The sequence below is a fragment of the Mus caroli genome, chromosome 7 (genome assembly GCF_900094665.2).
Source record: "Mus caroli chromosome 7, CAROLI_EIJ_v1.1, whole genome shotgun sequence".
NCBI lineage: Eukaryota > Metazoa > Chordata > Mammalia > Rodentia > Muridae > Mus > Mus caroli.
Genome location: NC_034576.1, coordinates 30,520,057 through 30,534,830, shown reverse-complemented (window position 1 = coordinate 30,534,830; position 14,774 = coordinate 30,520,057). Strand labels below are relative to the sequence as shown.

The following is a 14,774-nucleotide window of genomic DNA, read 5'->3' as shown; positions in this document are numbered from 1 at the left end:
TCTCTATCTCTCTCTCTCATGATGAGATGTAGCCATTCATTTTAACATATACAAGTGCACTGTAGTTGTCTTAAGACACACCAGAAAACTGCATCAGATCTCATTACAGATGGTGTGAGGTACAATGTGGTTGCTGGGAATTTAAGTCAGGACCTCTGGATCTTAACCACTGAGCCACTTTAGGGCAGTGGTGTGAGGAAATAAAGGAAGTAATAGAAAAACCTTGTCCCACCAGAGTTCCAGTGCTCTGGGCAGCCATATGCTTACCATGTGGCCCTGGGTGTGTGTCTGGGAAGCTACAGACTCAGCTTTCTGGGGTGAACAAGGTCTCTGTGCCTCACGGAGTCCAGAGATAACAGATTTTCAGGCTTAGGGATCCCAGACACCACTGGAGACCATGGAAGAGCTGAGAACAGAATGGGTGCCCCCGGGGGCAGCTTGGTCATACCCAGGGACAAAGGGAGGAGAGGGAAGGGGGAGAGGAGGTGCTGGGTGGTTCCCACATGGGTGAGAGCCCTTAGTCCAATCCATGGCTGGAGTGAAGGAAGGCCTTCCAGTGGAGGTTAGACACAGCTCTTTAGGGGAAAGCCTATCCCATTGTTCAAGTACGGTGGGCCTTGATGAGCAAAGACAGTCTGGTTTTAGAGCTTTATTGAACAAAGACAGAAAGAAAGAAAGAATGTAGAAAGAGAGAGGCTGGCCATGGACCCATGGAGAGAAGGGGGAAGGGAGGGAGCAAAGGAGGGCTAGAGATGAGAGTAAGAAAGGTGAGAGCTTAAAGAAAAAGAGGAGGGGCCAAGCAGCCCCTTTTATAGTGGGCTGGGCTATCTTGCTGTTGTCAGGTAACTGTGGGGAGAAGCATACCTGGCAAGTAACTGTGGGGATGGAGTCTAGACAGAATGCCAGAAGCTTGGGGCTTTATCTGCATGACTGATAGTCACATAATTATGGAGTTGAAGGTTCTGTGGTGTCAGGCACCTGTCTCTGGGAATGTGGTTCACTGTTCCATCCCTTGTAGAGTTTTCTACTGGGTCACTGGAGCAAGCCTTATTTAACAAAAACAGGCTACCTTTCGTGGTCCAACAAGCCATCTCTCCATTTCCCAGTCTGTGGTTTTTTAACAATGCTTTTCTGTCTGTGTTTGCAGCGGAGGCATGTGCTCCTTTCTTCGGTGTCTATTTGAGTACTAACTCTGGAAACAGGCTTTGGTTGCATCATGAACTTTCTTATTTCAACCCTACTGATGGTGAAACGGAGAGCTTTGAAAAAATCCAGGACTGCTATGAAGAGGCAGGACTAAAAGCTAAAAGTCAGGATATCGAATTTATGGTAAAGTCCTCGCTACCTCCACTCACCCATGCAGCAAATATTGGAGGGCTGTGTGCAAATGATCAATGCAACCATTATTATGTGTCAGGTGACCAGCAACCAAAAACTAAAACCCTTGCCCACCCTAGCACATGTCAATGCAGCATGGCAGTTACACATCCAGCCTATTCCATGCACGATCCTGCAATTCACTCCAACATGCTGGGAAAATATAGGGTTCTCCCCCTAACTAGGATCAGGGGAGTCCTTGGTCTGGCCTCTGTGCAGGTATGGTACACATAGGTCTACACTAAGATGCCTGAAACTTCTGTCTACTAGCCAGTGTCTTATTTGGACCCTACATTGAGTCTATTCCCTTGCCTCAGTTGAATCCCCCATCTGCTGGCATCATCAGAGCTACAGCTAAAAAATCCCTCCATGTACCTGCAACTGCTCACCACAGCTGTCTCCTGTCAGCTCTGTTTCAAACTTAACGGGACTGCAGAGATGTATATTTTGAACAGTGCAGCTCTCACCCTGTTTCCCAAAGTACTTTTAGTTGAGTATCAGGTACTGCAAACCCATGGTGCTATCCAAAAAGGAATTTCTTCTAACAAGGTCACACAGGGGAAGTATTTTTAACATGGCCATACAGCCAATGTGCCTGGAGAGATGTCCTCAGGTATAGGAGACATCACCAAACTCATATTCAGCTATCTTGTCCCTCTCTAGACCTAGCCCCCATCGTGCTTTCCAGAACCTTCTCTCCTTCTTCCCTGCCTGGCTATTGTGGCTTTCAGGTTTCCTCCTGAAGGCTGTGGGTGGGCTCCAGTTCCCTTGAGGCAGACTCTGTTGCTGGAAACCTGAATCATTTCAGGGGATTTTCTTTCCTGTGTATAAGGGGCAGTCTCTTTGTGGGTGTTTGGAGAGCCTTACTGAGGTCCTACACCTTGCCTGCACCCACCCCTGTCCCTATCTGTATTTTTGTTTTGCAGGCAAGCATGCTCTTCAGCTCAGAATGCTTGAAATACTATAGCAAAGACACCATGACAAAAATTTTAAGTGTGTTTACCAAGAAGTGGAATTAGAAGTTACTGGGTTTTAGGTAATCCATCATTGCAACATGTCTGACCTAAGCACCATCTTGCTGACCTGTCCTCCTCCTCACCTGAAGTTGGATTCCTGACACCTGCGCCCTCATCCTTTAGTTTCTTAGGCTGATTCTAATAAATGCCTGCAGCTCTGTTCTGTGCCCTGTGTCTATGCGCTGAACAGAAATCATGTGAAGTCCTCAGAGGATCCAAGAGACAGTGAGAGAAATGACTTGTGAGGTCACTGAGATCAGGGTGACTGGCCCTGACCGAAAGGGTGATCCTGGGAGAGCCATTGAAGAATTTTTGTTGTTGTTACTATGTAGACCAGGTTTCCCTGGAATTCACAGAGATCCATGTGTCCTCCTCCTGAGTGCTTGGATTATAGGTGTGAGCCTTCCATGCTCAGTTTACTGCAGCTGTGTGAGACTGTGAAGACTGGGGTTGTCTGAGAGCAAATAGCATGTAAGCAGCCACAGGCTTCACCAGGTTGGCAGGACAGAAAGGGGGTGCACAGACATTCACCTCATGTGTTGCCTCTGGGATTTATCACAGGACTGTAGGCTCCTTGTTTCCAGTTATAACAGGGTAGTAATTCAGGGATCACATGGGTGTATTTCTCAGATTCTCTTGTCTACTGACAGTCACCATCTGTCCCAGCCTGGTTGACTTAGCAAGTTCCAGGACATCCAGGTCTACATAGAGATCCTCGTCAAAAACAAAACCAAAGGGATGGAGAGATGGCTCAGCAGTTAAGAGATGGCTGCACTTCCAGAGGTTCTGAGTTCAATTCCCAGCAACCACATTGTGGCTCATAACGATCTATGATGCCCTCTTTTGGTGTGTCTAAAGACAGTGACAGTGTACTCATATTCATGAAGTAAACAAACAAATAAATAAACCTTTAAAGAAATGTAAAACTTAACAAGAAACAAAACACTTCAATGGGGAAAGAGATAGGAGTGGATGCCCAATGACAGGAAAAAGAGGGAAGGGCATAGAAGAAGGTTCAATATAGGTAGAGTGTTCCTGTGCATAATTGGGGATCTGAGTTCAACTCTCAGAAACCTTGTAATGCCAGACTTGGTAGCATGTGTCTATAGTCCTAGTGCTCCTGTTGAGAGATGAGAGAATACAGGTGAATTCCAATAAGTCTGTAGGCCATCTGGCTTGGCAATCCCCAATGTCAGAGTGCCAGAGATCTGTCTTAATTGATGACTGAGGAATGTCCTCTGATTTCCATGCACACACTGGTATGTGCATGCCCACTCTCCCTCATACACTCAAACTTACAACAGCAACCACATAGCTAAAAGAGAGAGGAATGGCAAGCAGTATAAAGTAAATGATGAACTCTATTAGTTATAATGGACATATAGCATAATAGCACAACTCTTATTCTGTATAATAGTGGAAAATTTTGAGAAGAATCGTTGAATAGAGCAAGTGCTGATGAGCAGGCTGAGAGACTGAAAGTCATACAAACAGAACACACTGGTCAGTGTGTAAGATTGACAAGCATGGAACCATTGCTCTTTTCATCTGTTTCCTGATGTGACATTACAACACCTAGGGCTTCCTAAAGAAGGTTGGCTGGTCCTTAGAAAGACCAAATGGCCTCCCCAGGGACAAAGCTCTTACAGGCAAACAAATAACTCCTGAGCAAACAGACCATCTCCACCTTTTCCTAAGCCAGTATTTTTCCAAAATACCATCTCAGGACCAGCCATCACTCTGAATCTGAAACCTGTTGGAATTATTCAAGCCAGTATATCCTAGAAATGTCTTCTGTGCCCATGGAATCCCCAAACCAAGGATGAGGCCTCCTCCTCATGATTTTCTGTCTCCTGATCACCACTGGTCTCTCTCATAAAACACTGTGTGGCATGACATTTGTGCCTTCTCTTGGATCATGGAAACACTATGTTCTTTCTTTGTCTACCTTCCTGTTCCATCATATCTAGAAGGTAAAGTCTCACATGTAGAAATGAGACATTCAGGCCTTTGATGCCTGGATATTGACAAACAGAAGTCAGGAACTGGTGAATGCTCAGAGCAGCTTTATTTGCAATGGTCGCATTGCAAATGAGGGAGTGGTGGAAAGGAATGAGCCAGAGACATTTGATTATCACAAGCTGATAAGTTATTTCTCTGCTGGTGAAATCAGCCAATTCAAGTGACATTATATTCTATTAAATGCAGGGGGTTTTTTTGGGAAGCTGTGGCAGTATAAAACAGATGGAAAGTTTAGGGTTGAGAGCAAGGCATGCCAGAAAGATATTCTGGGAAAACCTGGAGGACAGGACTAATTTGGTATGTAAAATACACACCTCAGTCCCTTGTCCCATAGTCAGAATCCAAAGAAAAACCAAAAGTCAGAGATGGAAGGGCAAGACAACAAAAAGTGCCTAATGAGAGATGAATGAACAGATTGATAAGTTATTGGCCCCTGACCTTGGAAAACACATACTAGTGGGCTGCAAGGAGTCTCCTGGTACCAATCACAACCCAGCTCTGACATGGAGTCATCTCTTCCCCTTCTCTTGCAGGAGCTAGTTCCCCACTGTCACACCTGTCAGTCACCCATGCTTGTTCCTTCAGCTCCATCTGAACAAGTAGGTGATTCCTGGAAAGTACAAGACCTATTCACAAAACAATGCAGCAACACAGGGTCACCTTTCCCCACACCAACAATGCACAGGAAAAGAAAGTAGTAATAACAAAGTAGCTTAAAGGGTTTGGGGTGCAGTTCAATAATATAATGCTTGCCTAGGACATACTGAAGATAGAGAGAAAGAGAGAGAGAGAGAGAGAGAGAGAGAGAAAGAGAGAGACAGAGACACAGAGAGAGAGACAGAGAGAGAGACAGAGAGCTTAGTGGTTTCTGAAACCAGGCATGAGAAAAATGTCAGTGGGAGGGTATTGGCAGCATGTGGCAGAAGGACAATTCCAGGCTGTGTTCCTGCCAGGATGAAGCTTTGCCTGGTAAGATCTCTGGCTTGTGGGAAGACTCCTATTCTGCATCAATCCCTGGCAGGCTTCTGGGTCCTAGGTTGAGAGGCTACAAGATGATAAAGGTAGATGCTTAGGCAGCCTGCCACTCACAGGACTTAGGCTGGAAAACAAAGAAGAAAGTAGGATCTATGGATGACCTCGAGAATCAGAGTAGCTTCTGAAAAAAGGGAAAGACCTCAGCCGAGGAGACAGGAGAAGCAAGGTGGGCTGCCAGGGCAGAGTCCTCCAGCATCACACCATGGACCTGTCTCTATCTTTCATCCTTAATCCTCCAGAAGTACACACCCACATGCTGAAAGGTTTCATTGCCCTACCAGGAGGAAAAAACCCAGCAGTGTCTTTCACCAGGCTCTTTATCCCTAGTCTATCCAAAATGTCCCAAAGCAATTAAGACCCCTGCCATGTCCTGGCTTATTTCACTGGACAGTATGAAGCTGGTGAGAGACTGCCCTGCTCTTTCTTCTACTGGTCATCCTGTTGACCACATCCAGGAAGGCCACATGAACAAATAAATGCCATCTTAAGCTGTGGGCCTGGCCTGAAAGTCCCTTTCCCACTCCTTGCCTTACACTCAATCCCAATCTGCTTCCCCCATTCTCACACAGACCCTGGCTTGCTTTTTTCACTGGCTCCTGGGAATATCAATTTACACCCCTACAAGAACATCACTCATAGACTAACTCTCTCCTGTTTTTTTTCTCCTCCCATGCCATAGCAATTCGTGGCTCACAGCAAAGGCATCCTGAGTACTTGGAACATGTAGCCATGGAGGCCATCCTGTTCTGGCTCACAGTACTTGGGGAAGCTTTGCCTTATTCCTAGCTTCAACCTCAGCCATCTATATGCACTTGTAGCAGGTACCTTTGTCTTTTCCATCTTTGTTACACAGGCTATCTGTTAATATCTCAGCCACTAAAGCCTGTAGGCGTAAGGTTTTTTTGCACTCTATAAAGATTGCACTTGTGTTGTTCAAGTGCTGATTCTCTGCTCCCTTATCTGGTTGTAATACAGACCTGGCATTGTAATGCTTACACTTAGTATCTTCTGTTTCAATGTTGTATAAACATTGCCCCCCATTTATTCTCTGATTTGTTAATAAAAACTGATACACCAATGGATGGGCAGAAGATAAACATGGCTGTACTTCCACTAAACATGGGAGGGGATGAGAGAAGAAAAAGATAATTTGGCCACCAGGAGAGGGTCTTAAGAGGACACCATGGGAAAACACCTAGAGCAGAGACAGCCAGATCAATAGTAACATGTAAGTATCTTGGGGGTTGTCATTGGGAGGTAGACAGGTTAGCATAGAGAATTAGATCAGATCAATGGCTGCCCACTTTTTCTGCTGTGATGCTTGATTAAATAAATAGAATAATCTCTTTCTATTTATTTGGAAGCTAGCCGAGATAAACAAGAAACAGCTACTTTTAAAATTGCACTAACAAAAGCCCATCTTCCTTGGTCCCACATTCTTCAGTAATTCTCTTATGTACCCATCAACTTATCTACCTGCCCAAGTTCAGATCTCCATGTCCCACTCAGGGTAACCACAACAGTCTGGGAATGTTCACAGGTATAGGGTCCTGCCTCTCAGTCACTTGCCTCACAGTCACCTGCCTCACAGTCACTGTCACCTACCTGCCTTACTGTCACCATAACCTGCCTCACAGTCACCTGCCTCACAGTCACTGTCACCTGCCTCACTGTCACCATAACCTGCCTCACAGTCACCTTCCTCATAGTTAGTCACCTGCCTCACAGTCACTGTCACCTGCCTCACTGTCACCATAACTTGCCTCACAGTCACCTGCCCCACAGTTAGTCACCTGCCTCACAGTCACTGTCACCAGTCTCACTGTCACTGTCACCTGAATCACTGTCACCATAACTTGCCTCACAGTCACCTGCCTCACAGTTAGTCACCTGCCTCACTGTCACTGACCTTTTCCATTGTTCTGATTTCATACCCATCCCATGGCCAGTGTCTCTTGACAGCCTTGATCAGTTTCCAAACACAGTTCTAACCCATGAACATGACTTAACTTCATCTGTCTTTNTGATAGCTATCTCAACTGTCTTTAATCCCCTGAATGTCCATTTACTACCAACCTTATCTGTATGTGCCTTAATATCTTTGTAACTTCTAGAATGTGCTGTGTTTCAGATCACTAGCTTCCCTTAATCCTGATGCTAAGGAGGTAACATTTGCCCCCTGATGCTGCATCCCATACATCTCCTCTTCCATGTACTTTGGCAAAACCATCGACTCACAACTCTCTTCTGGTTTTTAAGTATAAAATACTAGAGAGATGGCTCCGTAGTTAAGGGATTGGCTACTCTTCTGGGGGGCCCAGTTCGATTCCCAGCACCCATATCAAAGCTCACAATNATCTAAACTCCAGTCTCTGTGGACTGAAGCCCTTTTCTTGTCCCTGGGCACGACTGAACATGTGCATAGACATATATACATAGGAACAAAACATGTCCATCCATAAAATAAATCTCATAAATATAATAGTTATAATAAAATATAACAGTAAAGGTCATGAAACTCCCTCCACAGTGGAGCCCTCTCTCGCACTCAACTCCAAGTCCTTTTTCCCTCTGAGCAACTTCTAGGAAGATGTCCTTATACTGTCTAGGAAGGAGTCTCCTCAGCTCATTGTGATAGCACCAGCACCCTCAGAATCAAAGTCCCTCTGCTCAATTGTTCAGTTTTCCAAAAGTGAATCTTCAGGCCTCTCCACACTTGGGTCTCCACACTTTGTGACAGAAACAGAAACCCCCTCCAGGAAGGTTCCCTGACCATGATTTCCAGGCAGGGCTGAAAAAAAAGTGAGTGGGGTACAGAGCTTGCCCATTACCATTTTTTTTTCATGACTTACCTATCTCATGTCCATCAATGCTTGTTGTATGGTGCTAAGGACCCTGATGTAGAATATATGTATATATGCATGCATATCAAACCTGAGGTCCTCTTTCTTCTTTAGAGTGTAGGAATCATGATCATGTACATGATACATGACCTGAAATGATACACACTTTAAAAGACTGAATGCAGGGGCTGGAAGGATGTCTCGGTGGTTAAGAGCACTGGATATTCTTCCCAAGAACCTGGGTTTGATTCTGAGAACACACTTGCTTACTCATAACCTGCTACTCCACTTCTAGGCGATTTGACACCAAGGTGAGGCAATGACATACACATGGATGAGGCATCCATACACACAAAATAACTTAACATAAAAAACAGCCCACACCGAGGCACTAGCACATTTTCCCACAGATGTACACTAACAAGATGTCTGACCTCTCCTACCTACTGTTGAATTTTTCAGAGGATTGTGGAATTTCCTAAAATGAAGATCCAGTCAGCACGATTTGGAAGCAAAAAAAAAAAAAAAATGGTCCCATCAACCTATTACCACACCACCTCATAAAAAATACACAGCTAGAAGCCACCATGCTGATATTCAGCCCTGCCCTGGGCACCTGTTCCAGTCTCTCTGTGAAGCTCTTGCTTTGCCAAGTTAATGTGTGCTTCACTTTTCTACAGCCTCAGTGGGGGTCTCTTCTTTGAGACAAATGTGAAAAGACAATCTTCCTTCTTTCTCAGGCTGACTGCCCACTGACTAAAATTCTGAGATTTGAACTTTTTTTTATCACAATATACAGATGTCTCCCCAGAGTTATTTTCAATATGCTTAAATAAATACATAGTCATTATACTTTAAATTATTAAAAATTTCATGACCAAATTTCTAAGTTCATTGCTAGTCTGGCTTTCTGTTTTTTGTTTGGTTAAGGGTTTCTCTGAGTCATGGCTGTCCTAGAACTCGTTCTATAGTTCAGGCTGGCCTTGAACTTACAGACCTGAGCTTAGATTCTGGGCACTCTGATTCCATTCAAGTTACTGTTAGAAAATATCCCTGGGGCTTGCTCACAGGAAAACAGACTGAAGATCCTGGAGCTGGAGTTGGAGGTGGTGATAAGATGGTTGATGAGGATGTTGGGAACAGAACCCAGATCCTCTGCATTCATAACCTGCTGTACTCTGAAACCCTCGACACCTATTGTAGCTATAGCCATTCTGTTTCATGCCTGTCAGCTATTTCATATTGTTTCAATAACATGCCTGCCAGCAATTGACACAGAGAAGTGACTTGTCTCAGAGTAGGATCATGCTATCCACATCCCCTGTTATCTTCTGAATGTTCTGAGGTTTCTTAATCTTAAGAAATTCCACAAAGCTTTATGTAGGAACTATCGTATCAATATGAACTATTACATCTAAAATATCTTGAGTCAGATCTGACCACGAGGCAGCACTTCCTGCACCTGCATATAAGCTCATTGTGTTTTTTCTGTTTTTTTTTTCCTTTAAAAGCTGACAGAAAAAGGTATCTACTGCTATAGTTCAAATAATTATGAATTGTATCCCTGGTCTTACTAGTAATAGTGTATTCATTCAAGAAACAATCCTTGTCTGACTGAGGTTAGTGTTCATGTGGTTTGTGGAGTGACACTTAGATCACAACATTTGGAGTACTGGACAGGAAAGAAGCTCCCTACCCTCAAGAACACCTCAGTTACCGTCAGTGAATGTCACCAAGCCAGATGGACCATTTGTAAGGAGGGAAGATTTTTCTGTACCTGTGTAGTTCTTTTTTTTTTTTTTTCTTTTTGTTTGGTCTTGTTCATGGTACCGACTAAAGAGACTCAAGAATACAAATCTGGATGCAGAATTCCTTGAGTCTGAGGCTGGGGGTGAGGTAATGGTCTGATTCCTCCTGGCTAAGGGTTTGGAATACAATCCACCCATTTGGACTTGAACTTGGTCAGGACTCTCATGCAAGAGCCCATGTGCAGTGCTGCATTGAAACTTGGTTGTGTTTGGTTTTGTCTTCCACTTTCACTCTCTCCTCTGTCTTTAAGTCCTTCACTATGGGATATCTGGGTCCCTTTGGTGGGATATCTGGGTCCCTTTGGTGGGACATCTGGGTCCCTATGGTGGGACACCCAGCCTCACCCCTTCCCTCTCTATCTATGTTGATTGTCCTTGGTGCTCTGGTCTTTCCAGGTCTGTTAGTTTATATTTGTAGTTTTGTTTCATCCCTGATTGTTGCTCTGTGATTTCTATTCAGAGGAAAAACGGTTAAAACTTATCTGCTGGCCAATTACCCTTTGACTTAGTTTTTTATCATTTCAAGAATTTTTAGAAGGAAAAAAAGAGGAGCTGAATTGGGACAACAAAACTCGATAGGCTGCTCTTGCAGGCCATCACTGCTGGGAATGCCCTACTAGAAGCTACTTGACTGTAGTTGCTGCTCTTAAAGGGGCCATCAGCTTCCCAGCTTCTCTGGTAAGAAAGATGATGGCTATGAGAATTGAATCTGACAGGTGGCAAAGTGCTCCTCCCTTGAAATTACAGCTTAAAAAAGTAAAAAAAAAAAATTATCTATCTATTCTAAATGCATAAATGTATGTGGCTGTAGTATGTTTATTTTTGGCTGGTCTTAAATGTATGTTTACTATGTTCTGCTGTCTTGATTATAGCATAATTAGCTTGCAATTTATTGGGTATAGTTAAAAAAATCTGTAACATCTATAACATCAATAACAAAAGGTTAACTTAAAACAAGAAACTCAGAGTTGACATCATTCTGGGTAACAACACACAGCATGAGCCAACATGCTTTTATGCTTTATGACTTCACTCATTAAACAACAATACTTTATTTTGATATTGTAAAAGCAATTTTAAAGGTATGTGATACTTTTAAATTTGATAGTCTTTTATTAATATATACAATATTACAATAGAGAAGAAAATTTTAATGGAATTTGTAGTGTTTTTGGAAATTGTAATGGGCAATAGCAATCAAATTATGGACCCATGGAGGGGTCAATTTTGGTGGAAGAAGCTCAGGCAGTCCTTATGGCAGTAGCTAAAGATCTGGTGTTAGAAATGATGAGAATGATAGCAGAAGGTTTTAAAATAAAACAGAAAAAGGATACAGTCCCTAGAGGAGAAAGAGTAAGGAATTGTCAGGAAAGCTGTGGATTGCTTTGAGATGGTTTGTCTCAAATATATTAGAGGAACATTAACAATCTGCCGCAGAAGGAATGATGATCCATAGTCAGAAAATGTACTGCAGCTTACATAGGACTGTCATAGCCACAGTTTACAAAAATTACAGCTATTAATACAGTATGATGTCAGTTATATATACATTCATGAGGGCTTTTAAATCTGTTATAGCTTTGTCCTTTTATTTTCCATTATGTCAAATATATTGCTCTATAAATTATGGTAATGATACCAGGATTTTTTTATTCATGGTATCATTAAGGAATTTGTTAATTTAAAAATTTTTTAGAAGTTTATGATATCAAAAAGATAAGATCACTGGCACTTAGAATATACTCCCCTTCCTTTCAGTTTGTCCCTGTATTTGTTAGAAAGAAAGAAAGAAAGAAAGAAAGAAAGAAAGAAAGAAAGAAAGAAAGAAAGAAAGAAAGAAAGAAAAGAAAGAAAGAAAGAAAGAAAAGAAAGGAAGAAGAGAAAAGAAAAGAAAAGAAAAAAGAAAAGAAAAATGGAGGACAATAACAGATTTAAGAGTGGACAATGGGTTAACTCAACCCATGGGTCAGTTGACAGAAATTGATTTAATGGATTCCCTTTTTACCATCTCCTTGATTCAGTGGGATAGGTAAAAGTTTGCTATCACAGTACATACTTATATACTCATGTTCAATCTGTAAAAAAGTTATCAGTTGAAAGTTCTTCCAATGATAAATAGTCCAACTTTGTGTCAATATTTTGTGCAACGATCACTAGAAATAATTTGGATGTAATTTCCTAAACTCATTGTTTATTATTACATGGATGTTATTTTGTTAGCTGATTCTAACACAGATAATTTAGAGAAAAGATTTAAGTTTTATGCACAAGGAATTCTGCCATGTTGGGGTTTACAGATTACTCCTGAAAAACTACAGAGAGAAGATTCTATTAACTATTTGGGTTATAAAATAAGTCAACAAAAAATTCAAGCACAAAATGTATAGACCAGAAGAGGTCATTTGCAAACTCATGATTTTCAAAAATTAATGGGAGCTATTATTTGGCTATGGTCTGTCATTGGATTAGCTAGTCAAGAGTTAAGTAATTTGTTTCAACCATTTCAAAGAGATTCAAACGTATACAGTCCATGATGGTTAACAACTGAAGCAGGGAGAGCATCAACTCTGGTAGAAAGAAGATTGCAAGATGCAAATGTGGATGTCATAGATCCAAAACTTGATTGAATTTTGGTTATTTTGCCTTCTACTGGGTGCATTATACAAAGGATTATGGAATAGATTTTCATAGCACATGAACAAAGAAAAACATTAAAGACATATCTTTTTTAAAAAGTATTTGATTGATTCATAAAAGGTAGAATAAGATTATGTCATTTGTCAGGAATGGACCCAGGAGAAATTATAGTTCATGAGACTAAGAATGGGATTGTGTCATTATGGGCAGTTAATGGAGAGATTGAAGCAAGTATTTGGGAGAAATTACAACACATTTCCTAAAAGCAAGCATATTCAGTTTGTAAAACGAACTAATTTTCCCACATATTGGAAAAGAAGTGTCAATTCCTGAAGCACCTATATTCTATACAGATGCAAGTAAGTTTGAAGGGCAGGTTATAAGTCAGACAAAAAATAAGCAAAGTAATTCAAAGCTGATATACTTCAGTTCAAAAATCAGAGTTTTATGCAATTCTTACAGTATTATTAGATTTTCCTGAATCTCTTAATATAATTACAAACTTTCATTATGAAGAAAGGGTTGCTTTCCACATAGAAACTGCTGAATTTATTCCTGATCACTCAGAATTAACATTGTTAATATATGCAACTGCAATTAGAAATAGAAACCACCCATTATATATCACTCAAATTCAATCATGTATAGGCTCCCCTGGTACATTAGCACAAGGAAATGGAGAAATTGACCAATTATTAAGTTGGAAATGTCTTAGAAGCCTCAAATGTTCAAGAAAAGCACCTTGTTAACAGTAGAGGTTTAAAGAAAAAAAAATTCTATCAAAAAGGCCTGGCAACAAGCCAGGGATATTATAAGAGAATGCCCTACTTGCATTTCTATAACCAAAATACATTACCTGCCAAAAAGTAAACAAAAGAAAGAAAATCTGGCAGATAGATGTATTTTATTTTTCAGAATTTGGAAAACTAAAGTTTGTTGTGCACCACTGATGCATATTCAGAGTTTCAATGGGTAACACCTTTTGGTTTCTGAGAAGGCTGATTCTGTAATTGCACATTTACGGGAAGTAAGACTATTGAAGAGTACCTGTATAAAAAAGACTGACATATATCTCCAATAAGATGAAAAAATTCTTTAATTATTATAATATGATGCATATTGGGGGTCCACCATATAATCATACAGGACAAGCAGTTGTACAAAGATCTAATCACACCTTAATGAATGATTATAAAACAAAAAGGAAGAATAAAGTCCCACAGATAAAGAACAAATAGTGCTCCCTTAACTTTAAACTTTTTAATGTTAATAAGAAAGAAACAACAACCCTCAAGAGACAATGAGTTATAGAAAACACTGTGGAATTAAAACATCCTATATATTATAAAGGTGTGGTATATCATAATGAAATCCTTCAAAAGTTATACATTAGGGACACGGATGTCTTTATATTTCTTCAGGAAATGAAAAGATGTGGATGCCAGCAAAACTCAAAGATTAGAACTAAGCAAGGGAGGTCTCCTGAAAACCTTGGGCACTAAACCAAAAAAGTAAGTATTTCAATGAAAATGTCTGTGTTTATAATTTCCTGATAAATGCAGCACAATTGATGAGTTAAAAGAGAAAGAGAGAAACATAGTGAGAATTTTGGAATTTTGATTTCTTTAAAAACACAGAAATATTGTGGGAATATGTCTTTGTTTTAATCCCAAGTGTAGGATATGGGGCTGCTTCATATTGGCCACAGCAGCTGATTATGATTTGTCACATGCTCTAGTAAAGGCATGATTTTGCCAGCTGCAGATAGTTTCTACAACTGTGTGAAGTTTGAAATTCTATAGACTTTTCAGAGGGTATTTTGTGGATATCCCTGGGGCTAACTATATTTGGTGTCCATTCCATTTTCCTGTGAGGGGTTGTGAACAAGGAATGAGTCAGCACTCAGGTGATTTCTTGTAAACCTTCTTCCCACATTTATAAATTAAAGGAGAGCTGATAAGTGGGCAGAGAGACAAGAAAAATGAGGTTTGACAGAGAAAGAAGAGAGAAGGAGGAAGAAGAAAAGCAGAGCAGAA

At 41.2% G+C, this 14,774-nt stretch overlaps 1 protein-coding gene across 1 annotated transcript in view; it reads left to right on the top strand.

Annotated features, from left to right (window-relative positions):
* LOC110299321 (secretoglobin family 2B member 2-like) overlaps positions 1-2,552 on the top strand; it is a 3,354-nt gene extending 802 nt beyond the window's left edge. Inside the window, exons 2-3 of the mRNA XM_021168998.2 lie at positions 1,148-1,329; positions 2,304-2,552. Of these exons, the coding sequence (XP_021024657.1) occupies positions 1,148-1,329; positions 2,304-2,396 (275 nt within the window). The 3' untranslated portion in view covers positions 2,397-2,552. The remainder of the gene's footprint in view (positions 1-1,147; positions 1,330-2,303) is intronic.
* Positions 2,553-14,774: the final 12,222 nt, after the last annotated feature.